This window comes from Aythya marila (assembly GCF_965140915.1).
Source record: "Aythya marila genome assembly, chromosome: 1".
NCBI lineage: Eukaryota > Metazoa > Chordata > Aves > Anseriformes > Anatidae > Aythya > Aythya marila.
Genome location: NC_139042.1, coordinates 23,274,983 through 23,301,675, shown reverse-complemented (window position 1 = coordinate 23,301,675; position 26,693 = coordinate 23,274,983). Strand labels below are relative to the sequence as shown.

The window sequence follows — 26,693 nt, the reverse complement described above, 5'->3', positions numbered from 1 at the left end:
GGTCCCAGTCCCCTTCTCTCTCCCCCTCCCTGCCCCAGCCCTGTCCCTGCCCCTCCCTCCCCCTCAGCCACAAGCCCCGCCCCTCCCCGCACGCGCGCCAACCCCCGGCCAATCCGCGCCTCCCCTCTCCCACCTCCCCGCCCCCTCAGCCCAATGCCTCCTGGGAGCTGTAGTCCCCCCGTGGGGGGGGCGGGGGCGGAACTACAACTCCCACCGCCGCCGGCTGGGTGAGGGAGGCGGAGGGGAGGCGGCGCCATTTTGCGAGCGAGGCCCCGGCCCCGCCGCCCTCCGCAGCGCCGGCCGGGGGCGCGCTGCTTTGTGAGGCGGCGGAGGACGGCCCCGAGGTTGGTCTCCTCCACCCGCATGCGGCCGGGGCGGCGAGAGGGGGTCGGGAAGGCCGAGGAGGCCGAGGAGGAGCCGGGGGCTCCGCCTGAGGGAGGTGTGGGGTCGGGGAGGGAGCGGCTGAGGCGCGGCCTCCCCCCACCCCCCCACCCGCAGGCAGCCGGGGGCTGAGGGCCTTGCCCTCGTCTGTAAGGTGCGCTGCGTGTGCCCCGCCTCTGCACATCGGGGAATTTATTGGAGTTTAGGGCTTGTCGCGTGGCTTTGGGGGTTTGGCAGGTTGAATCCCGTGTGCGTCCTGTGTTTAACACCTCCAAACGTTTTCTTACAGAATTCTGACAGAGCTACGTGTGCAGTCTGCATCCCCTTCAAAAGGCAAGGCCGCCACGTAGGTTGGGCTCGCTGCCTGCCTGCTCAGCCCGTACTGCCTTCCCTGAGTGTGCAGGTGGAAATGTGTTCACATGCAACGCCTCTGGCCCAAGGGGTAGTCAGGGCGAGTCAAGGTTAGCCAAAAAAGGGTATATTCCATGGGTGGCACAGTTACAGAGCTCTATCCTCCATCATTAGAGAAATTCTCACGCAGACATGCTCCCTTTTTTCATTCCATACCAAAATACATGCTCTGCCTAAGCCCCATCCCAGAAGAGAGAGAAGGTTAAAAACTAATAAAGCAACATTTTTCTTCCACCCATGTTTTCAAGTGGAGGTAAGGTAGCATTTTGGGGAGATGGAGAATAGAGATGTAAGTCATACTTTCTCCGTAGCAGAAAGGAAGAACTGAGAAGCGGTAAAATGGTTCCTATCTCTTGAGAGGAGGTGAGACCATGGTACCCAGAGCATTGTTACGCCAACTCCAAGCAAGAAGGATAGTTGCATGGCCTCGTTTCTCCCCGTTCTGACATTAGCACTCTCTTCTGATCAATAAAGTTAAATACAAACCTTACGATCTTCACTTAGATGTTTGGGAACTGAAGACCGCAAAATTCTCTGTTTTTTTTTCTTTTGTTTGTACAGTTGTTGAGGAAGTGTCCAGATTAACACCTTTTCTTGCCAATTTTGCAAGTGAACACGGGGTGATAAGTGTTACTTACAAATCTTCCTGCGATACTACCTGTGGGTCCCTTTCAGACAGAGGAGAAAAACTTTGTTTCTTGTCCGGAATGGGGAGCATGCAACATTATAGTAACATTCACTCCTAGAAAGCTGAAATGTTTCAAGGTTCATAGTAGTAGAACAAACCCTCTGGTAGGAGATGTACTTATTTTCTTATTTAATACTGCCTTTTTTTTTTTTTTTTTTCTTAATGAAAGGTTTACTGAATAAGCTACTTAGTCACTGTATTATAAATTAAGTGCAGTTGCTTCTTATTGCATTCTGTCTAGAACTTCAGAGTGCAAAGGAAAATGTAAATATGCCTATTAGAGAGACGGAGAATGGATGAGGCAATGGCATGACTGGGTGTCACGCTGGTCAGCACTATTTTGCTGTATGTTTTTGATTGTTCTCATCCTGTCTGTCCTTTTGGAGCTTACTGGCTCATTTTTATGTTGTAATCCATTTGGTGCATTGATTGCCTTTTCAGTTTATTTTTACAAACACGCAACCGAGTGGTTTTGGTACCTAACAAAGGTCTTCAGTTGTTCCAAAAACAGAAACATAATAACAGATTGCGGATTTAATTTTAAGTCTTTATTTAACTAGCACCAAATTATAAATGCCATCCAGCATCTGTTTGATTGGTGTTAAATGGAATAGCTGACTCCAGTTCCCATCACAGAAAAATAATCCTTGTGACTGAAGCATTTTCGTTGGCTGTGTTAGTGGTGATGTGAGGCTTCAGCATGCACTGGAGTTTGGCACATGTTTGTCCTATAATGCAGATTTATGACACTTGCCAGATTCACATAGGTCAGTGGAGGACAGATGTTGTTGATCTGATTTTTTGCCCCCAAATATTAAATTCACATAAAAAGCATGATTTGTAAATTAAGTTTAAGTAAATACGAAGTTTGACTGCTGGACTGATATAGCTCTAACCTGTTTCTCAGGTAAAGATGTTCAGTAGTGTGGGTTTTTTGTTTAAATAAGCCTTCCAGTAGCTACTCTGCTTTTTTTTCTTGTTCAGTACATTTCAGTTGTGACGGTGGAAAGTCTGAAGATGATGTACATCATAGGCCCGAATAACTTTACTCTTATACTTTACTTTAAGATTGTTGGTACTAATAATGTATTCATTTCTTTCAAAGATGCTTCATGCTGAAAGTAGAGTAAGGCTCTTGGAGTGTCAGGATGAAATCCCGATTGAACCATGTTCTAAAAAAATGAAGTCAACAGAAGGGGCTTATGAGAAACTCTCAGGGGATGACAACCAGTGCATTCAGGATGAAGTGGACCCTGACAGAACATCTAATGATTTGACACCAGTGAATGTCTCAGGAAGCCAGGGGGAACATGAACTGCAAAAGCAAGAGGAAATACCCATGGGTGTCTTGGGAGCACCGAATGAAGTGCTTCCTGAAAATAATCTAGGGTTTAGTCGGCCTCTTGATTCAGAGATTGTAGAGAATATAAATCCTCCATTAATAAACAACGCTAAAGTTGAAGAAAAGAAAGATCCTGTTACGTCCAGTAATGTTGAAGAAGATAATAAAAATAGCTGTAAAACATTCTCACTAAATAGAAGTGAATGGGATGATGAGTTTATTACAAGCAAAGAATTTATTGGACCGATTTACAAGCCGGCTGAAAGTAACAAACAGGACAAATCTGGAAGTTGTGGCGAATCTAGAAGCGATGTGGGAGATCAGGGTGAACTGCATGAAAACAGAGATAACAGAAAGGAGGCAATGGTGATGGAAACTGTTTCTTCTGCTGTACCAGAAATGGATGATGAACTGAACCAGTTCTACAAGGAAATTCACCAGCTGGAAAGTGAAAATTTAAACACATTTCAGGAGAACGAACTTGAAACCTCTCAGGAGCAACATTTTGCATATAACTGCAGTCAGACATCACAAGAGGAACATCAGCGTTCATCGCTGGGCAGCCCACGACCGTTTAATGAGAACGGGCATTGTTTCTCTGGAGAAGAGCAAAGTCAGAAAACAAGCAGTGAGCAGCAGTTTGTCACAGAAACAAGCGGCTGGAAACCTGAAAATGCCTTTAATGGACAAATAGATTCTGAGTATTGGAACAACTCCGTGCCTGAATTCAGACCTGCCTGGCAGTCAACCGAGTCTTTCATAGTACCTCAGGGGCTTCCTCCTCCTAGACTGAGCCATCAGTCGCCTTTTCAGATACTGAATTCCCCACTACAAAAAACAAATGCTTTCCCTTCTCAGCGGGATGACTTTTCTTATGAAAATTACTGTGGTTACCGTGGAAATAATGATACCAACTGTCATAGTCCATTGCCTGATCCAAGTGCCAGCTATGTTGGTCATACTGATATCCATAGTGCTCAGGTCTTCAGGAATGGAAATAATGAGCAGAATGGACCCCAAAATAATGGTTTCTGTGAAACCAGAGAAGAGTGTTGGAAAGATCCAAAAATGTACAGTACAGAAGGAATGCACAGATTTCCTTCCTTGCAGTTCCCTGAGGAACGATTTGGTTGTGCACAGAAAGTGCTCCTAATCTTAAGAGGCCTGCCTGGTTCAGGGAAATCAACACTTTCTCGGTAAGTCAAGACTTAAAGCTTGGGAACCTTATTCAAAATAAAAAAAATTAAAGATTTTTTTAAAAAGTTTATCAGCAGGCACTTGGCAAACTTTGGTATTTGTAAAGTAGGCTGTTAAAATGCAGTCATTTTATGTGAGGACATAACAACAGTAAACATTGGAATCATATGCTTTGGGGTTTGTTTCCATTAGTAAGAGTTTTGATGAACAGAAGCTGTTTTATGTTAATTTTAAAATGTTCTTTGTATCTTGTTCTGAAACTCTCAGGTGGACTAGTAATGTTACGGTCTGCCTCTTTCTGTATTCTCAAATTCCTTCATTTAAAAACAACTGGTCATCTTCAAAGACCATTAGAAGAATTTTGCTGCTCAGAAAACATGCAATTTGTGTACTGCTCTTCATGTTTTCAGTGTCTTGATGAAATTGTGTATAATCCCAACCATTTTTTCATACTAACATCTGTCAAATTTATTTGAATGCACACAAGAAAAGTATCATTTTGCCTTATTAATATACTCGTTGAAGTCTCTGACAGGGTTAAAGTAGGTACAAACTCCAGCGTGGATTTTCACTATTTTTTTGCTTAGCATAAAAGGCACATAGGTTGGCACAGAATGCAGGCACTATCTGTGGTAAATGAAAACAGGTTTCTCTTGCATACGAGAAGTTACAATATCAGTATTACTGATGGAGCTTCATGAAGAAACTGTGCAACACGAATGGGATGTCTTTTGTGGTTATGTTCTGTTGTACGCTGGCAGTCTAAAACCACAGAAAATTTAAACAAACAAAAAATCAGCTTGAAACAATACTGCTTCATTCATTGCAGAAATTTGATGTTATTAAATATGATGCTATTTAATATTAATGTTTTTCATATTTTCTGTACTGAATGGCCTTTGAATCTTTCTCTAAGTATGTTATTCATATTATCTGAAAGATGCTACATACCTTAGTATTTTTTTTGTGTGTGAATATATTTCTGCTTTTTCATCTCCTTGTAAGACAAATTACAAATTTCATTTAGCAGATGGGAAGGTGGGCACTATGAGATCAAGGTCAATCATAGTCACGGAATTTGGGTGCAGAATTTGAACTGTGCGGGACTTGTTTTTCAGTGTATTCAACTACATATAACTTCATGTGTTCAAAGCTGGCTTTCAGTTGTTAATTCCCATGAAATCATGTCCCAGGGTCTCAGGTACTGTGGGGTGAGCTGAAGGGAGAAAGAAGAAAAAAATGTAGCATCATGGAGTTCTGTAAATGCAGGCTAGGACAGCAAATACAGCCCTGTGGACTCATTATTACCCGCAGGTATCTTGGCAGTCTTGGCATCCTTAGCACCTTCAGACAAACCTCTACTGCTAGTGCTAGCAAAATTACTGTATTGGAAAAGCAGAAAATTGACATCACCTCTATGGGTCAGTAACAGAAGGGAACGAGTTGCATCTTGTAATTGGGTTTCCCAAGTGTATAATGACAGCAGAGCAGTCATGACACCCAGGAATTTTGAATTCCAGTCTTTTTTTTTTCTTTTATTCTTTTTTCCCAAACTGTGAGTTTGTAACTACAGGCACACATTTCCTGCTGTTCCCAAACTCAAAACGTCTGTCTTTAATCTTCTAATGAAGTCTATGTTTAGCCCTGACTCTGTCATCCCACCTGCTTGGAATTGCAGGCACGTTTCTTGGCAGGGACTTCTGGAGGTCACCTAGCCCACCCTTCTGCTTAGAACAAAACTGTTGCCATCATTGGATCAGACCGACTGTGTTTTTCTAGCCTGACTTTGAAAACTTGCGGGTATGGAGTCCAGTCTCTCAAATCTTTTCTGGTGTTCATAGGTCATATCCCCTTAGCCATCTTGGTAGCCATCTGCTCAACCCTTTCATATTTTTCAGTGCGGCTTTTGAAGTAGGAAGCCTCAAACTGGAAACAGTATTTCAGAATTGACTGCACAAGAAACAGATAGAGAGGGGATGGTAGCTTCCATTGAGCCACTTTTTCCATTGGTTGCTTTTTTCCCTAATACAGCCCAGCATGTGGTTTGCTCCTCTTTTGAGGAGAGTACACTCTTGGTTCATCATCATCTACTGCAATCCTTAGGTCTTTTCAGTAGGGCTGCTCAAGGAGTTGCTTTCCATCCTGTACTGATGCAAAGATTTCTTTTGTACCAGATGGACCATCTGGTATAAAACTTGGCCCTTCTCCTTGTCGAGCTTCATGATGTTTCACTTCAACCAGTGCTCAAATTTTTCTGTGTCCTCCTGGCTAGAAGCCCTAATGTTCAGTAGGCGTGGCCTGCCTACCAGTTTGGTGTCACCTGCAAGTTCTCTGCCTCATCATCCAGGTTAATGGTGAAGATGATGAAGAACTGGGTTCCATCATCAGCCCCTGATGTACTCTGCACGTACACACTGGAAGCGTCAGAAGTCTTAATGCTTTCATACAACACTACGGTCATTGCCCTGTCCTCATCCACAAAGCCAGTTGCTCCATCAGAGTGCAGTCTGGTCTGGCCAATAAAGCAAGATTTGCTTGTTGTAAACCCTCCTTGACTCTTCCCGACTCCCTTGATTTCCTTCACGAGTTTGGAAGTGGATTCCAAGAGGGTGTACTCCCTGTTTCTACCAGAAGCTGAAGTTAGGTGAGGTTGAGCAGCTTGTAGTGCCTTTGTTCCCGCTCTTTATTTCCCTTGCGTAGGGGCATAGCATTAGCCTTTTCCTGGTCATTGGGGATTTCCTCTGATCTCCTTGATTTATTGCATACGTTCACCTGACCTAGACATCACAGCCTCCTGAGACTCATTCCGGTTTCCATCTGTTTATCCATCTACTTTCCAGGTTTGTTTTCCTGCTCTTACCCAACTGTAGCTTTTGGTCTGCACCTAGCAGCTTTGCTTTGGCCCTAAAATTCCAAGTGGATTTCTCAACTCCTTCTTTTTCCTCCCCTTTCTCCCTAGGTTCATTTTATTTTCCCAGTTTCAGCTGGTGGTATTGTCTCACGCCCAGGATAATCGTACCATTTTCTTCCTCGCACTTTACTTTTTTGCCTTGTCCCTGTTTCCTAGCCCTGCTGCCAGTTGCAAGTTGTTTGTTCCAGCTTGTACCACTCTGCTGCCCACATCCTTCCTATTTTAGGCCAGTCTTCTTCCTTCTCTTGCCATGCTTAAGGTTGTGCTGGGAGAAATGCAATTTACAAGAAAACAAGCACCTGTACTTTGCCAGATACCACTTCCTCAATCCAAAACATCTCAGAGAAAACCTTGGAATAATGACATGTGATAAAAACGTTGTGTTTCTTCCTTTGTTTTGGAAGTGATTGACAACTTAGAAATTTCCTAAACCAATTTGACCAGATAGATGCCCAGCAATGGTATCTTCAGCCCAAGTAACAAAAGTTTGATGAAATTTTAAGTAGATGATAATGTGGTTTTATGATGTGAATGCTATTGGGAAAAGTTACAAAAGACAAATTTTGATTTTTAGGATATTTTGCATCTAAAATTGGAAGCAACTTCCGTTCCCATTCCTCCATAAAAATACCTCAATGTGAATTTGAAAAAAAGTTTAATGAAGTTGAAAGAACAAGTATTCATGTCATTTAAGAAGAACACTTGAAATTAAATCTCTTTCTAGGTATATAAGCAAGTAGTCAGCTTTTTCTGGGGCTGTTCTTCCAGAGAGAGGAACCCATGGATCTCTGGAATGGGAAAATTGAAAGAATATGTAAAGCTGAACATAGAAGCACTTGGGTGCTGTTGTTCCTAATTATGCAGTTCTTTAAAAACATGGCTTGTAACAGTGTTTAAAGCGTCATTTACATAATTCAGTACTACTACAGATTTTAAAGTAGTATTTAGTTACAGTCTAGTTGATTCCCTATGATGTTAGCTATCTTAAATAGATAAATTATTAGATTCTAAGATTATTCTTGATTATAAAATCATCTTTGAAAGCAGGCTGGCTAGAATGCAGCTTGGGGAACTGTTTAAAGAACTGAAATTAAAGCAGGATTTGTGCACGTGTGTGCATGCTGGAAAAAATATGTATGAGTTTGCTGATTAGTTCAAACGAGCACTTTGATTTCCAGATGAGTTTGGTGTGCAGAGCTAATACCTCCTGTTAGATCAACCAGCATGTCTAGGAAAAGTAAGTGAGCTGCTTTAATTTTGGTATCTGCTTTAATGTCACTGCCCCACTGTGTTCAAAGGTGAATGTTCAGTTGCAGGGAATGGATGGGAGGGAAAGGCAGGTTTACAGCACTTGGGTAATACTGCTGCTCATTTTGGGCATGTGCACGTATCAATGCTGAGCAATCTGTAATTTGACTTTCCTGTTAGAAATGTATTTATCTTCCTTGGCTTTCCTTCTCTGTTTCACAGAATGGGGATCATCCCTTCGTGGTGTTAGGTAGTAATGGTTTTCTTCACACAGATGTGCTTTATGTTGCTTCTGTTTGAGTTCATGAGCCTAGGATAAATTTTATTTACAACTTTTACAAGTGTGTAAATTATTCCATATGAAGTTGACAAGTGTGTTTGTGTTTAAAATTTAGTAAAATTTTACTGAGAGGGTAAGGATTTAATTCCTCTGGCCTCTCTGGTAGTCAGTCTGCCTTCCCAGTTACTTGGTTTCAGGGTTATTCTTGCAAATGTAGTTTAGTGTATTAAATCTGTTACATTGGTTCCATAGGTTCATAAATTGCTTTGTAGCCTGAGTTTTGAGGATTAATAACAAAGTATTTCAGGATTAAACTTTGATGATGGATTTGCAAGATTCCCAAACCTTGGTCACAGTGTTTCTTTATTGAAGTTTGGAAAATACAAGAGAGGAATCTAAGTGAATTATTCTACACAACACTGAGCAGTTCCTAGAAACACAAAGATGAACACCCCATTAGTCTCTGTGCCTTGACTCACCAGTTCCCATATATCCCTACAGAAAGCAGACAGTCAGGCTCCTGGGAGCTGCAGGGGTGTGCCTGCGGGTACCCAGCCAGCAGACGAACCGGGTCACAGCTCTGTGTTATCTCTGTGGTTAGGTGGTGGGGTTTAACCCGGCTGGCAGCAAAACGCCACACAGCCGTTTGCTCACCCTCTCCTCTCTCTCTCTGGGATGGGGGAGAGAATCAGAAAGAAATGAAAGTCGGTGGATTGACATAGAGACAGTTTATTAGCACAGGAAAGAAAATACTACTACTACTACTAATATGTACAAACAAGTGATGCACAATGCAGTTTCTCACCACCCGATGACCCATGCCCAGCCTATCCCCGAGCAGCCAGCCCCCCCCACCCCAGCCACCCCATATTAACTGTTCAGCATGACACCATATGAGATGGAATCCCCCCTGGGCCAGTTGGGATCAGCTGTCCTGGGTCTGTCCCCTCCCAGCTCCTGCTGCACCCCCAGCCTGCCCGCTGGCAGGACAGAGCGAGAAGCTGGGAAGTCCTTGGCTTGGTGTAAGCACTGCTCTGCAACAACTAAAACATCAGCATGGTATCAGCACTCTTCTCATCCTACATCCCAAACATAGCACCACACCACCTACTAGGAAGAAAATAACTCTATCCTAGCCAAAACATTAGGGCACGTGGTCCTTACTCTGTGCATCTGCGTTCAGCACCCAAGAAATGAGTGGGGAAGGTGGATCCAGTTGTTTCCAGTATCTGCTTAAAAAAAATCCTTCTGTACTCTTCTAAAGCAGTGTAATATATATCCTACTGAAAGACAAAGACTCTACCAGAAATATTGAACAATCCCAACAAAGTGGCTGTACTTCTGGTGTATCATGCTCTGCTTTCTGAAACAGCACTGCTCTTTATTCTGAGCAAAACTTATACTCTGGAAAAGGGAAAAAGCAAAAAGGAAAAAAAAAAAAAAAAAAGGAAAAAAAACAGCTTGTGTGCTTCTTTGATTGTGTTACTTGACAGTTCTGTTATTCATGGTTTCTTCCACTCCCCAGTAATTCTGTTATTACAAATCTGTGTTTTAAAAGCAAAAATAGTCATCAACTTAATTGCAGGACAGTAATTATGTAGGAATTTAATTAATATACAGTACAGTGTTTTGTTGGTTATTTTTTGTTAAATAAAACTGGATTTTTTTTTTTCCTTTTTAGTTTTTAATGAAGATCCCTAGCTCTGTAACTGATGTAATGTTAGGCCATCCACAGGCTTTAAAGTATGATCTCTAACAGGTCTACTGTTGCTATGTTTTGCCACGTAGACATCTCAAATCCTTGTGAAATTAAACTTAAGTAGCTCTTCCTGCAGCTATTCATGGGAAAGCTTGGTGACTTAGAACTAACATCCATTTATTCCCCCAGGTTATTTGGGATCTGGCCAGTTCTCTTCCCTCCCTGGCACCTCAGCAGCAGCACATCACGCATATTGCTAATTCTGTTCATTTTTTATAGCCTTTGGGTACGTTGCCTGTTTCCCAGTCTGAGTAGCTGCCTAAATTTCCATAGGGCAGCAGAACCTGAATGTTTCAGTACACTGGAAGTGCTCTGGGGCACTGAGTGCCTGGTGGCTGTTTACAAATTTAAATAGAGTACAGAATATAAAAACAGTCAAGGAGATCAGACTGTGGATCAGTAGATCTGACTTTAAACAGAACTGTGCTGTTGTCTCCTTTGTAAAAAGTTTTCCTTGATATGAAAAAACCTTATCTTAAATTTTTTGTCATCTATTACTGAAACTACAGTTCTGCGAGACGTGCTAACCCACGGAGCTGTTGCTCTGCCAGGGGTGGGCTGCACTAATCTCAAACCACTTCTCTTGTGTCATCTTTTTGGGCTTTTCCTTGAATAGGCTCAGCTGCTAAAGTTTCAGAAAAGCAACATAGGGAAAAAAAAATGAGAAAAGGTCACTTTCTTCTGGGTATAGTGAATACCAGTGGCTTGTAGATGCAGTGACTGCCAGGTTTCTCGTTGTTGATAACAAGGTGGATGTGAGTAAGCTTGTGTGGCTGGGACTGGGGGTTAAAACATAGAGCTGAAATAGGAGAGTATAGGATATTGCAGGAATATACATGCTCTTCCCTAATCCTGACTTTCATTAGTGGGACAATGCTGAAAGCTTATTATGATCTTATACTTTTCCCTGAGAATAGGAAAATTGTTGTAAACATGAGTAATTTGCTTTTGCTGTTCCTGTTCAACGCATATTTTATCTGCAAGGACAGAACTGCATGGACAGATAAGTGGAGGGTGGATTTTAGAGGAAGAAGGATTTAAGCATCTGCTTCATTTCTCAGTTGTCTCCAGATTCCATGATTAGATTGGTTCCTAGAGATAATTCCAGATGAGAACTGATATGGAAAATGTTGATAAATGCAATAAATGACCATGAGGTGCTAAGAACCTGTTGCAATAGAACCGTAAAGTAGGATGCAACAAACTTCTTTTAAAGATGGTGAGGAAAAAACAAAGACAGAAACAGTTGAGAGGGGGAAAAAATGTACTTGAAATTGAAATTTGTATTGGAATTGTTGGAAATACTCATAGCTATACTTTTATAAACCAGTTTGTCATTCGCAAGAGGCTCAGAACCAGGGCACAGATAAATATATATTTAGCTGTGTTGTTTGTGTGTGTGTTTTCTGTCTGAAAAATAAAAGTTGTAACATTTTTGCATTTACCTTTGTTCAACAGTATTCTGCTTGGTGAAAGCTGTGATGGCATTGTACTCAGCACCGATGATTATTTTCGTCAACAAGATGGATACCTGTATAATGTTGTTCAGCTTGGTGATGCCCATGACTGGAACCAGAAGAGAGGTTTGAATGCGTTAAAGAAATTCTATTAAAATACGTTTGTATTTAGAGGATAAAAATATAGCACCACATGCATGGGTTAATGGTCTGAATGAGAAGGAGCATATATTTAAAAAAAAAAAAAAAGTGTAAATATATATATATGTATAAGTATAGAAGCATATGTATTTTAAGTTTTTGTTATGTTTTAATTAGCATATATGTATATTTACGTTAGATTTTGAAATGGTGAAAGGTTCAGAGTTAAAAGGACAAAATCTCTTTTTTCTGTGCTATGACTTGCTGTGAACACAGTTTAATCTCTCTGCTGCAGTGTCTCAGCCAGCAGCTTCTTTCCCACCATAAGAGGAATCCTTCTTTGCATCAAAAGATATGGAGATCCAAGGAAAAAAATCTGTAGGATAGGAGTTAAGAATGTTCTCCCCTTTTCTTCCATCCTCACCCTAATAAAAAAGAATTATGATATGCTGGGGAAAGTTTATGAATGAACAGTGCAGGAATTTTGTAGAGCAATTATTGGAACTGTAAAAATTGTAAGAAACACTTTTGATGTTGGAGTGCCACAATAATAAATATTTGAAATGAAGTTGCCAGTAGAAGTCAAAGGAGCAAAAGAGCTGCTAACAGCAGTTTCCAGACGAGAGGTCTCAGTATGTCACAAATGCAAAACCACCAAACAGTTCTCACTTGGTAGTGGCTTCTGGCTGCTTCTGGCTAGACCTTAAGATCTGTCCAATTCTGTATCATTTAGTTGTGCAGTGCTTTTGATAACCAGAATACTACATCATTCAGTGATTTTGATAACTAGAACAAGAACAGCTGTGCCCTGTTGCACAGAACACCTCTGCTGCAGAACATTTGCCAGAATAGCTCTGGGCTGAGGCTGTGATCACATCTTCCCTCCTGTTTGGTCTAGGTAGAAGTCTTTGTCGAAGTACTTCAAAATCCTGTGCTTTCATTTCTTTGTGGGTCTTTGCAATACATGAAAGTTTGTAGGGTCAGCTATACAAATATTAGGAAATGTTAGAATTAATTTGCGATTGTGACTTTAAATGTGAAATCAGTGTCACTCTTAAGGGGTTTTAGGCCCTTAAAGTTCACTTTTCTGTATTTGTTCAGTGTCTCTTACTGTAGTTTATCCTTTACTCTTTTACTGGTAACCTATGGCTACCTTTAACATGTTTGTAATGTTCTTGACGGGTCCAGTTGGGTTTTAACTGCCTTTTTTTTTTTTGATGGTGACTAATTAGTTACCTTTTTTTTCCCTTTTAAACAAAACTTTATCTAAGGAGTTACATCAGCATACTGTGCACACTACTACTAAGATCCAGAGTTAAGACAAGAGAGGAGAATAATGTAAGGGAGTTGTAGCTGTAATTCAATCTTTCTTCGAAAGCTTTTGTAAATTATGGCCCCTTTATCTTCATTACCAAATCGGCTATTTTCTTGCTGCCTTTGAATCTCTTCTGAATTGCTTCTTTCAGGATTTTTCCCTTGCTTCTGACAGCCTGTCAGTCTTCTTTTCTAGATTCGTATCCATGGCAAGGTTTTGGTAGCAGGGGGCCATAGGGGTGGCTTCTGTGAGAAGAATCCAGACGCTGTCCCATGTTAGATAAGGGCCAGGCCAGTAAGTGTTGTTGTTTGTGCCTCTGTGAGAAAAGATTTAAGACAGGGAAAAAAACCTTCTAGGGAACAGCAGCTGGGGGGGGAGAGAGCAGTGAGAAACAGCCTTGCAGGTGCCAAGGTCAGTGCAGAAGAAGGGGGAGAGGTGCTCCAGGCAGGCAGCAGCAGTTCCCCTGCGACCTGTGGTGAGGACTGTGGTGGAGCAGGCTGTCCCCCTGCAGCCCATGGAGTGCCACGGTGGAGCAGATCTCCACGCTGCAGCCCGTGGAGGAGCCCCTGGTGGAGCAGGTGGCCCTGCACTGACAGAAGCTGCAGCCTGTGGAGAGCCCCCGCAGGAGCAGGCCCCAAGCCAGAGCTGCAGCCCGGGGAGAGGAGCCCACACAGGAGCAGGTGATCTGGCAGGAGCTGCTGCCTGTGGGGGACCCAGGTTGGAGCAGTTTGCTCCTAGGGGATGGACCCTGTGGGACGGAGCCGTGTGGGAGCAGTTCTTGAAAAGCTGCTGCCTGTGGGCAGCCCCCGCAGGCTCAGTTTGGGAGTGGAACAGGGGCAGAGAGTGACCAAGAAGGAGCGGCAGAGAAGCGCTGACTGACCATAACCCCCGTTCTGCGCTGCTCTTGGGGGAGGAGGTGGAAGAGGACTGATGAGGGGAAGGCGTTTTTGGTTTCTTTCCTTTGTTTCTCACTTCTCTAGCTTGTTAGTAATCGGCAATAAATCTTACTATCTCCCTACTCTGAGTCTGTTTTGCACGGTAATTGTTGAGCGATCTCCCCGTCCTTATCTCAACCCTTGAGCTCTTTGTGTCGTATTTTCTCCCCCTTTCTCTTTGAGGAGGGGGAGTGAGAGAGTGGCCGTGGTGGAACTCTGGCTGCCCACCCGAGTAACACCACCACACTGAGAAAGATCATTTGTGCAACGTTAATGAAACGAGAGCAATATATTCTTCATTTTTTATGGCTTTCCCCACTGATTCTTAGTGCTCTGTTATAACATGCTTTATATTTGCTTTTTCTCTCCCTTCTGTCTACATAGTTACTTCCAAGACTCTTTTCTTCCTGTTGTGTGGATTGATTCCATCAAGAAAAATCTACAATAACTTACTTTTTTTTCTCAACAATAATTCTACAATAACTTAGGGTTGGGTTTTTTTGTTTGTTTGGCTCATTGGTTTCCTTCAGATCTCCTCTTTATTCAGTGTACAAACTGAACATTATTTGCTGAATGGGCATGTATTTAACAGATGTATTTATTTGTTTTATAAACCTTAGTACTTGTTACAGACATAGCTTTTCATTTAATATATACTATTTTAACTATGTTTAATGGAACATTATTAATTCTCCTGGAAACTTTTTTTTTTTTTTTTTCCTGTATGACAGTAATCTTAGTATTTTAAGCTTCAGGTATTTCATTTATTTCATCTGGTTCATCATCTTAACTTCCTTATGAGCACTAGTGGTTTTAAATTCTGATTTCTTTGTGTGTGTGTTGGCATGCTGTGGCACAGTTGTTAAAAATATCTTCCTGTTTTTGATGCCAGACTTTTCAATTTAGACATTCTCTCATTCTCTTCAGGATATGTAGGAGTAATAGAACTTCATATATTCAGAATAATTTTTCACTGTATTCATATTCATATGAGTTCATATCAATTTTTAAAATTCTATTTGTCACTTCTTAAGTTGGACAGCCAGAAAATGAAGCTTGTGTAAAGTAGTGGCCACGTGGTATGTTCAAGAACATTCACCAGAAGGTGATCTGTCTTTGTTTTCAGTCGTCCTGATCTAGCAGGATGTGTGATGTCTTTGTATGAAGGCGACATATCTCTTAGCATTTTGCTGGAGAAGAGCTGCAATACCTAACCACAGCTCCCCGTTAAGAATGCACCGTGTGCTGCTGGTAAAGCTGGAACTTGGATATGGTTTTATGCTGGGGGTGTCAGCGGGCCCCATACTTTGAGCAGCTGTGTTGAGTGGCTTTGACTTTACACTTCTTGTTTACCCCTTTGTATCAGTTCACCACCACCTTGTTTCTATGTTCCTGCTTTCATTTTTCCTACCTTTTTGCTCCTACTACTTTCCATTTCCATCTCTACCTTTCAGTACTTTTCATCTTTTTCTTAGAGCAGTGTGTTTCAGTCAGACTGTTGCAAAACAATTCTTGTGTTCACCATTTTATTTGAGTTATATAATTGTTTATTTACATGCACTAATTTGAATTACATAACTGCTTATTTACATGCACTGTTTTTCATTGCAGCAAAGCAAGCAATGGAGCAGGGAAGATCTCCAGTTATAATAGACAACACTAATACTCAAGCCTGGGAGATGAAACCATATGTGGAAGTGGTAGGTTTTGTTGTGAAATCATACCATCTGTTACAGCCTCGCACATTTACCTTCACGTGTGGTAAGCTGGTCTGCTTTGTGCGAGACCATTTTCCTTACTCAAGTTTCTGAAGAGAGACTGCTTATTGATACAATCAGTAACTGGTGTGGCAATAGTCCAGAACAATTTTAGGACAGACTTGACCTAATCTGCTTAGTGTGGAGTGAAAGCTAAGACAGGTTTGGGGGCAAGTGAAATTCAGTGTGCTCGTATTGTAGAGTTAACTACATCCATTTATTATCTGGTCTACCAACAAGTATAAAAATAGTCATTACTATTCATATTTTATATAATAATGATACTCATATGAACAATATTTTTTTTGCTTGCTGCAGGCTCTCGAAAAGGGATACAGGGTGGAGTTCCATGAGCCTGATACTTGGTGGAAGTTTGATCCTGAAGAATTAGAAAAGTAAGGTTTATATTGCAGAAATCACTGTACTTCTATGTATATAGAGACAGACAAACAGATTTGCCCATGTAAATATATATATAAAAGGGGTTTTTATTTTATCCAGTATCTGATTTATTCAAATGTGTAACTACTAGTATAAAATACATTTTAAATCTGCATTTTGAGATGTACCTTCAAATAGAAATGTTACGGATATCAAGAGAGGTCCTGTCTTGTTGGCCCCAAGTAGTCAATACTAAAACTTTGTTGCATGTGGGTAGAAAAAGTGATTGAGCATTGTTGTAAGTGCTTCTGTTGTATGGAATGATTTAAGTTATCCTGAGATTTTTTTTGTTAAAAAACACTGAAGAAAAGCAATAGAAGACAAAAGGAAAATATGCATTTTATTAAGAGTGCATAAGTGTCTTGTTATGTCTACTTTTTTTAGATGGCTGTGTCAGGGAATAGTAGTCCATTGCTAATAAGTGAAAGTTAAAAGGAAAGTTTGTGTTTTAGATGGTTCTACTGCAGGATTTTGTGAAATTGTTCCCAGTCTTGAGAGGGTCTGTTGTAGAGTACTGTTGGACATTGGTTATCGGTCATGTGTGTTGTGAGAGCATCTGGAAAGCTGGTTATTATTCCTGGTTAATTTTGCCTTTGGCTCAGGTGTATCTGCTTTTAGGAATCTATGAGGTACCAACACCACCTAGGGAAATTTGTGTTTGAAATGCAGTGTAATGCTTTCATGGTTGACCAAGGAGTTCTCTTGCTGATTGTAATTTTAGGTGCTTCCAACTGACATGGCTTTTCGTTGTTTCAGCTTTGTAAAATAGCCCCTACAAACCACCAAGTACGTTTGTGTAATACATATATTGCCTACTTAGACCTTATTCTGTGTTCTCTATAATTTTTTAAAGTTTTCATCTTTTTCTCCTAAGCTACCACTAATTTATTCTTAGAGATGGAGTTCTCCCTCTGTTGGATGAGTTCTATTAAGTTTTCCTAGTTATGGTGTGTCACTGCTACGTCAGGCAGGAAGCTGTCTCAGTAATCAGACGTTTCTAAGATGTTCAGTGTGAGATCTCCTTTGCATGAGAAAGACTCAAATTTTCCAGAAAATGCATGTTTTCACGTGGTCTGAATTTTATTTTTAACTTTCATCCAGTGCTGTACAATGGTGACACTCTAGTAGTCTGGTGCGTTTCTAGATACCATTTTTATAGAGCTGTGTCTGCCTTAGCGCTTAGTGTTTGGAAATCCATGAAAAGCCTTATTGAAAGGAAAAGAGACAAGGTCAGCGCTGGCTGAATGGTGAATTCGTGATGTCAAGAACATGACAGATGTTCTAGTGTGGAATAGCTTTCAGAGCCTTTTTTTTTTTTCTTCCAGCATGCCAATGAGATACAAATTGCCATTAGACTCGCTCATGTGTGATTTTGCTCTTAGTTCAGTTTTGTGCATGTAACTTGTGAAAACATCTTGACTTCACATGTGTGTTTTGCAGTAGTGCTTGAGACATCTTGCATAGCATTTAGACCTTTCATATAAAGGGTTTTATACTTTCAGATGCAATTTTTAGGTTATCTTGGATCAGAACAAGTAAGTGGCAAAATGATTGATAGAAATGTTTTTGACGACGTGTTTAATGAGTGTTGGATGAAATGTTACCTTTTTTCGTGCTTGCATGCTTTCTGAGTAGCTGGTCAATTGGAACATTAAAATAAGTGCATTTGATTCAGACTTTTGGGAAATAATTACCCTGTATAATCAGTATTTTGGGACAGGTGGTGTTTTCTTAAACAGTTACCTGCTGTCTGTATATACACAGAATTGATATGCAACGTGTTTAGTGTACCCCATTTTCCTTCAGTTTGATTGTCAACTGCAGTTTGACATTGACTGCATTGAACCCATGCTGATTGTTTAAAGCAGTAATGCCTTTGTAGGATTATTTTGCCAATATATTGGTGTGCAAGATTAGTCTAATGTAGAAGCATTTAACAGTTACAGAACTTTACTAGTATCAATTCTTTGAAAAAGAATAAAGATAAAAAAAATAAAATTTCTTTGAGTAAAGAAATAGATTCTTTGTTGCTGCAAACAAAAAACCAAAAGCTTTCAAAGCCTAACTATCTGTTAGGAGGTTTAGCTGGCATATCTTACTGTTTACGGGTGAGATGGCGTTATGTTCTTTCACTATACCTCGGCTATCCTGAAACATGCCCAAAGAGGATGTTTGCTTTGAGATGTGGTTTAGTGGTAGACTTGGCAGTGCTAGGTGAATGGTTGGACTTGATGATTTTAGAGGTCTTTCATAACCAGAATGAGTCTTCAATTCTGTGACATCCTAGTATTAAATGACCCTATACAACAGATTCGTTCAATTTATTTTTTTTTAAAGTAATTTCTGTGCTTGATGGGATTCTGCTGCTGGTGATTGTATCGTCCTGCCTTTTTCTTGAAGAAAAACTACTTGCTTATTCAAGTCCATTCAATTTTGGGTGAATGTGCACTTTATGCCATTTGCACTTGAGTTGTTTTCTTTTCCTAGCTGTACTGAGATAGGGAGAATCTTATAAAACTTTGTACTTGCACTGGGTGGCATAAAAGGATTTAGACTTCCTCTTTTCCATTTCTTTATCATGTAAGTCAAGTGCTTTATAGAATCCCTGTATTTCTAGGGGTCGGCTTTTTCCTGTGCTCATAGTCCCGTTCATATTTGTGAATAAAATCAAACCTGTTAAGACTTGTTAGCTGGTGGGTTTAACATGCTGCTGATCCTGGACAGCTTTAGCAGGATGTGAAAATTAATATATTTTAAGTGGTGAGCCTCTTGTGGTGGTCACTGTAGCTTCTGAAGTTGTCTCATCTGAAAAAAAAAAAAAATCTGTGAGGGAAATACTCTACTTAATCCTGAGTACCTCTGAGATGCCCGATTCTTCTTCCAATCTAAATATGAAACTAGTGTGCTACCTACAGTATGCTTTGAGCTTTTGTGAACTTGATAGGTACTCCTTTGTTGCAATAATGTGCACAAACTCCTAGATTATTATTATTTTTTTTTAATATTTCTCTATAGACTACTCTTTTTCCGGCATATCGTATTTGTCCCCCCTGTTGATTTCTTGCTTATAGAATTCAGAAATTTTTAATTTTTTGTTTAAATTTAAAATCTTTTATTTATTTATTTATTTATTTATTTATTAAATCAGGGGACTCGTGCCCCCTGTCCCTGTCAGAAAGCACAAAGTTACCCAAGTGGTATGACCTGGAAATTTTTCAGCTTCAACAAGGTTTCTTGGTGATAAGAATATACTGGCTTATGGTAAATTCTTGTCTACATTATAAAAAGATTCCATTTACATTCTCTGTCTATTCATTTAGATTCAATTCTGTTACAGCGCTGGTAATTTTCTGACATTTGGTTTGTGCTTGAGCCTCGTGGTTTTCTTTTTAGCAGGGACTGAAATTCTGCTAATGTGGATTTTAAGGTGCTATTCCATAGATGCTGAGGAGATAGATGCATTGCAATGTAGTATCTCATGTCTCGGGTTCTTAATGGGCCAAGTTCTCACTGAAAGCAGCAGCTCCTCACTAAACACTGCAATGACAACTTTTTTGGCTGTTCTTCCCTTCCCTTATCTGTCTTTTTTGAGTATATTTCTCATTTTTTCTCAAGTATTGGTAATACCTACTAGATAAAGTATCATGAACATGCAGTGCTAGTTCAAAACTAAAATTTTTCCTCATTTTATATAGAGATTTATCCATGAGAAACACTCTGTCATCAAGTCTTGAAACCATGTAGTTCCATTTGTTTTTGTTTCTTTGAACATTGCTTCCATAAGTAATAGTCTAGAACACATTATTCCCTCTACCTATTAGCTAGTATACAATGCAAAATTCCTTGAATAAACAAAATAAAGTCTTTCTAGGATGATTTGTTTGTTTTCCTGGTGAATAACATCACATTTCTATATGAAGAAGAAAGGCTGTAATTGTTTTCTGTTATTTAACATTTTCAGTGTTGAATTGTTAAAAAATAAATAAACCTTAACACAAGTTGACTATTAGGAGAATGAGAATACAATGTAATGAAATTGAAATTTCAAATGTCACAGCATTTTAGTTTAAAAATGTATGCAATCTCTTGACTTAGTTGAATGTATGTTTTTTAGTTATCTAAAGCTTACTGCTAAGTAATGCAGGAAAACACAACTGGTTTTTATAGATACGAAAAGCAAGAAGAAAAAATGTGAAATTAGTTTTTTTCTTAAAGACTGTAAACATAAACATACCAGACAATTTATTTAAGTTTTTATTTTTGTAGGAGGAATAAACATGGGGTCACTCGTGAGAAGATTGCTCAGATGTTGGAACGATACGAATATCAAATATCCATACCTATTGTCATGAATTCAGTTGCACCTCCTCACAAACACACACAAAGGCCACCTCTGCAGCGAAGACATAGGTGGGGAGGCAATACAGACTCATGGAATTCTTTCGCTATTTCCAGTAGCCGATAACACAGTTGCAGTCAGTTATAAAAATCTGTTACGTGCCCTTCTAAAATACATCACCACCTCCAATGAAGTAGTGGATTATCTGTTTTAAATAGGCCTATTTCAAGACCATTCCCTTCTGGAGGTTGTTTCTTTAATGGACTTGCATGTAAATAAAATTGTACATTTAATGTTTTAAAAAAATATATATATTTATTACAGTTGTAATAACTTTGATTTCAGTAAAATATTTGATATAGTATGAGGTATAGCAGTCTTCCTTCCTCAATTTAAGACAATGATGTTTTAACTGTAACTGTTGAACAGTTTTTTTAAAGAGGTCCTGTTAGATACCTTTTAAAACAGAATTAAAGCCCAGAAGAAGAGCTTATTTATGTAGTAACTGATTTTAATGATTCTGATTTAGACTCCTAATCTTTTATGAGATCTTTCTGAAAACACTTGTCTTGGATTGTCCTTTTGTTTTAATTGGTATATATTGACAATTGGCAAACTATTGGCATGTATTTTCTGGCTTTTTGTCTCAGAAGCTCATCTCAGCTGAAGCAGCATTCTTTTAATACAGTGTTCACCAGCCTTAAACTCTGTAACCTCAATTCTTTAATTTATTTATTCATTTTCATTGGCAGCAGCATGTAGAATATGACTGTGTCTGTGCACCACCAACTCTGTTTGTACTTTAAAAACTAAATGTTCTCACTACAAATGCCAGTTTTGTTGCTCTTTCTACGCAATTTCTTTCATCCAGGATAAAAACTAAGTACTTGGAAGTATCAATTCAATACAAATAGTGGAGATAGTTTTGTAAAACCATGTTGCATTCTTAATTTTGGCACAGGCAATGTGATCTGTTATTCAGCGCTTAGCAATGAATGAGGCAGCATGAAGATTTACTAATTTATTATCCATTTTCTTTCAAAACCTGATTAATTCATAAGTTTTCACTTCTCTTGCTTTCTAACTGCTTGCTGTATTAATAAAACATGTTTGTCTTTGATGTTGTTTTAGTAGTTCAGTGCAACAGTTATTATTTTCAAGCTTTTGTGATTTTTATTCAGCTGAGCATTGCTAGTAACCTGTTAGCTGAAATAACCTATCTTCAGGTCTAAGTAGGTTTGACTTCCTTAAGCACTAAATGAGTAAGTCTTGAATAGGAAGGCTTGTTGAGAATGTGAGAACATAACTGAAATTATTATTATTATTATTACTATTATTAGGTGCAATAGTCATCAGAATTTTGCAAATTCTGAAGCCAGTGTGATTTATTTTTTTTTTTTTTTAACTTATTGGGAGTTTCTGTTGTGGGCCCTAAAAGTTGTTTCATCTTTAAAGTCTGAGTAACTTAAAAATCAAGGTATATGATGAATTCTCTTTCTGTCGTTTTATACAATTACTTTATGTCTACATTTGTACAATTTAATGTATATCTAGAACAACATTTTTATAAAAGATTTTGTTAACTGCAAGAGTTGAAGTATGCAGTTTCACGTTTCAGTGATGTTTTAATTAATTGAAAAATAATCTATTTCAAATAGTGCACAGTTTCTTAATATATTGAACTACTGTTTGTGTTAAAAAGAAGCAGCTTTCCAATTATATTAATTATCTTGTTGTATATTATTGATACCAATTGTGTTTACTGTATTTTAGTTTTCATAGTCATCTTTTTCCATGTTTCAAGAGAATCATAGAAATCTTTGTCATTGGTCAGTAATACTTCAATTATCCTGAAGCTTTTATATTTAAATATAAATTACATTTCAACTGAGAGGAAGATAAAAAGGTTTTAGAGAGACTCATTTTATTTACTCACATGATCATTATTATTATGACTAAGTCATAATAAAGTGATGAAATTTATTAATTATGTGATATTCAGGCGGTGTGCTAAGATATGACAAAAACGGTGATTATTGAAATTTGGCATTATGATAGTTTTTGGTACCCTCTGTCTTCAGTTTTTTGAAAGATTTTTTTAGAAATGTTTTTATTTCATATTTACATTTTCTTTAACTGAATTTTAGTATGTAAGTAGGTAGGAATTAGGACTGTTTTAAAAGGATGCCGCATATTTGTGTTATATGTTTTTAATAAATTGTTGATGGATGGTGAGTATTTTTGATATGTGAAGTACGTTGATCAGTATAGGCTTGCTATCTGGCAAGGGATATGTAACAAGAACAGAATGCTTTGCAACTTGTCGGAGTATCAAATACTTACTGTAAACTGCTTAATCAATAAAGTTGTATTCCAAGGTAAGTCCATGGTAGGTGAAATCGCAATTACTGTGTAACACATGATCTTTGTTTCATTATATATATTTCATGAGGGTTTAAGCTACAAACTAGAAATATGTGTGTATCTGAGAGAGAAGTTGATTTCTTTTCATCCATGATGGCATATTACACTACAATATTCATATGTTAAAAAATAAATAAAAATTAAAAACAAAAAGGTGATGTGAAATACACCTTACAGGTAATGAATTTCTCCTGCTCCCTCACAAGTGAAGAAAATGACTTATTTTCTCAAAAAGTACATACAAGAAATGTAAGAACTCCTTCAATTAGACCTGGGCTCTAAATATTTTTTCTATCTAGCATAGCGTTTATGCAATACACTTATTAATTTGTCACACATACTAACAATATACCTAGAATTAAGGCTTTCTGTTGTTTTTGATTTTTAGTAAATTGCTAGTTCATAGTGTATGAAGAAATTATAGCGTTACAAATGCAGATTCTAGGTATCTGCTGCACACTTCAAACCAGTGAGGTTTGGTAAATAAATTTAAACAGAAGAGTTAAGATACTTAGCTGTAGTTTTACCATCCCACTCTTTGAAGCATGAAATTTAAATCAGAGTTCGTCTGCAGAACACACATAATTTGATAGCAGTTAGCAACACAGAATTATATATAGCTATAAAGGGAAAAAAATAAGAGTTCTAGTTTTATTGCTTAATCTAACTGCTATGTTTCTTGTTAGTTTATTTCCTAAAGTATTAAAAGCTTTCACAAGTGATTTAGTGGTTGCCTTTTTTTTTTTTTTTTTTGCATCTAATTAATAATGATTAAAACACTAGAAGTTCTAATGTAAAAACATTTAAAAAAAAAAAAAAAAAAGGTGTTAAATGGTGTCCTATTAGGAATTCTGTCTTCTGTTCTGATGCCCATTTCCTTTTTAGATTGTCTAATCTATTTTACTATGCAGGGTATTTTTTTAATCTTTTTTTCTTTAAAGAAGAAAGCCAAGGTTTTGTCTTTATTGTTCTCTCTCTTGAAACGTTCTACAGAGATTGTAGATTTATTTCTTTCTCTGTTAATAGATAACTGAAGATCAGGCTCGTCTAACTAGGATGAGACCCATAACATTTGTATATGATTATTTTCTGGTTTTCATGATGTAATTTAGGATGTCAGGCTTTTTTTTTTTTTTTTTTTTTTTTGACCAGTATGATTAATTTTCAGTGAATTAGGGGAAAAAAAAAGTGTTTTTGTAATTTCACATTGCTGTGTATGATAGCTGTAGTTTGAACTCCTGCTTCATCCTAGCAAGCGCGTTTCCTGGAAGGAATTTTTTCCCTCTTTGCTGTACATTATGGGGGTGAGACAACAGGATGTATGTTAAGAATTGAGGGGTTTCCATACAAAAGAAAACAGGCCTGTATTACATCTCCCAGTAAGTAGAAATAAGACAACATCGTGTTGAAATGCAGTTCGTACAATTGAAATCAAATACTGAATTTAAGAGTGTTCAGCTGTTTCATATAAGTCAAACGTGTGGAAATGTTTCACCTCACTGTTTCTACAGTGACGTTTTTTCAATATTTTTTTCCTTTTTTCAATATTTTACCTTTTCATCCTTTTGAAATAAAAGCAAGAGCAGTATGGTTTTGCTGAGATTTTATTTGTTAGATTAAAACTCTCTAATATTTGAAAAGTATTGCGTCTGGAATGGGTCTTTGCAGTTTCCTTTTAGCTGATAATGCTGTTTCCACATCGAGAGCCTCTTCCTTACTCAGGTAGACTGTCCTTGACCATTTAACATGTACTGCTATATCGTGCTGCTGTAACACTGACAGGTTCTGCCAAGTCAGTATGTATTGTGTCTGTGAAGTAATTTTTTCTCAGTCATACTTGCAGCCTTTTTATGGTTTTAAATATTTTTGCATTTTTGTCGCTTAAATTCAGCATCAACTTTTCTCATGTGGTACCCCAAACCAGTACCAGAGTAGCTGCTTTATAATTATGTGGTTGTCCTGTTTGTCCTTTTCAAATACTGGCCTGATGCTAACTTTGTGAGTGTTGTAGGATTTTCTGAAAACATACTAGACAAATACTTTCTGAGCACGACTTTTGGAACATGTTGCCTAACTACTAATTAAAAACAAACAAACAAACATTAATTCTTCAGAAGATTTTGTTTAATCTCTCAAATTACTGACAGACTAAAATGTTCTGCTTTAGCTGACAGGTTAAATAACTTGGCATAATATTTCCAAGGGGTTTATTGTATCATTAGAAATTAGTCGTGGGGCTATAATCCTGTTTGTCTGTCCTTTCAGTCATGATACTTGTGATCATATTTATTCCTTTACCCATCAGTTTGGGTAACCTATGGTTGCCACAGATAACTGTTAACCTCTATAACAACTTCTGAACAGCTTTCTCACACCTCGTTGTTAACATGAGGAGTTTCTTATGGCTCATGGGACTGATTTGGAGTGGATTGGGCCATATGACTTTTCCCTTGTTTTCTATTTTTCCTTATAGCTTAACTCCAAGATGATCACATTTGCCTTCCAGGACTCATGAAAACAAAAACACAGGCCTTGGATCCTTACCTGAAGCAAGACAGGCTACATTTGCAGATTATAGATCAAACTGTTTGGTACATGCTCCAAACATTCAATGAAGTATACCTGAGAAAATTTGAAAACTATTTTCACTTCATGAAACCTGTAGTTACGAGACTGTGCTCATGGCTGTGCAGAAAAACTGCATTATATGGGAGAACAGATCACATTGTATATATGTATATATTGAAAGCACAGTTACAGTTTGGGATTTCATCCTGTTTTTATTTTGTTCCAACAGTCTAGACTGGGTTCTTGTTCTAATAGTGAATACTTAGGTTATGTCCGTAATGCTGCCCTTCTTGGCCCTAGATCTCGAGGAGAGGCTTTGTTGTGAGCAGAGAGAGCTGACTATGGGTTAACTTTCTCTGAAGAGAAGTGAGTTGTAAAGAGATGAAATGAGTTTGTCTTTTGGCTGGTTGGTTTGTGGTTGAGAAGGCCCAGCCTTGGGCTCCCTGCTCCCAGTAGGATGTCAGGGCCGCCACGGTGGTCAGGGCCTGGTGCACACGGGGCCCAGGGGGAGGCTGAGGGGAACTGGGGCTGCTCAGCCTCAAGAGGAGATATTGCTTCTGCTGAACGGAGGCTATGAAGGTGGAACCAGGCTCTTCTCAGATGAGAAGCAATGGACAGAAGTTACAACATGGGAAATTCCAGTTAGATCTCAAAAATTCACTGTGAGGGTGGTGAGACAGAGGCAGAGTTTCCCCAGAAGTTGTGTAATTTTCCACACTTGGAGCATTCAAAACTTGTCTGGGCAAGACACTGAGCAGCAAGGTCTAAGTTGGTATTGCCTTGAGCAGATGTTGGACCATATGATCTCTAGAGGCCCTTTCTGGCATAAATCATTCTACTTTAATGGATATAGTGATAGCAGTGTCCAGAATATCAAAAGAGCTATTTAGCCCGTATCTGTCTTAGTCTGTATGATATACCAAAGGAGAAAGATCAATACACAGAAGTAGTAAGTGAAAGGTGGATGGCAGTATTACAAAGTACTGAGATTTATTTATTTATTTATTTTTAATGCAATACTGTCCAGAAAATACACATTATAATTGAATGTTGTGTAGCTCTCAGTATTTCACAGCATTTGAGATTAGGCAGATTAAGC

At 38.8% G+C, this 26,693-nt stretch overlaps 1 protein-coding gene across 2 annotated transcripts; it reads left to right on the top strand.

Annotated features, from left to right (window-relative positions):
* Positions 1-261: 261 nt before the first annotated feature.
* Positions 262-23,349, top strand: LOC309883115 (NEDD4-binding protein 2-like 2). Of its 2 annotated transcripts, XM_082770891.1 has the most exons (7): positions 262-344; positions 671-842; positions 2,586-4,018; positions 11,676-11,800; positions 15,677-15,765; positions 16,141-16,217; positions 20,530-23,349. In XM_082770891.1, the coding sequence occupies exons 3-7, from the start codon at positions 2,586-2,588 to the stop codon at positions 20,726-20,728; spliced, it is 1,923 nt and encodes a 640-aa protein (XP_082627017.1). In that variant the 5' UTR covers positions 262-344; positions 671-842; the 3' UTR covers positions 20,729-23,349. The 2 variants fall into 2 exon arrangements, with proteins under 2 accessions (XP_082627017.1, XP_082627018.1); XM_082770892.1 differs by lacking the exons at positions 262-344; positions 671-842; positions 2,586-4,018 and having other exon boundaries at positions 11,684-11,750.
* The last annotated feature ends 3,344 nt before the right edge of the window (positions 23,350-26,693 follow it).

Coding starts and splice junctions, on each gene's coding strand:
- LOC309883115 (XM_082770891.1), top strand. CDS start 2,586: ATGCTTCATGCTGAAAGTAGAGTAAGGCTCTTGGAGTGTCAGGATGAA. Junction 4,019..11,675: donor GGGAAATCAACACTTTCTCG/GTAAGTCAAGAC, acceptor TTTGTTCAACAG/TATTCTGCTTGGTGAAAGCT. Junction 11,801..15,676: donor TGACTGGAACCAGAAGAGAG/GTTTGAATGCGT, acceptor TTTTCATTGCAG/CAAAGCAAGCAATGGAGCAG.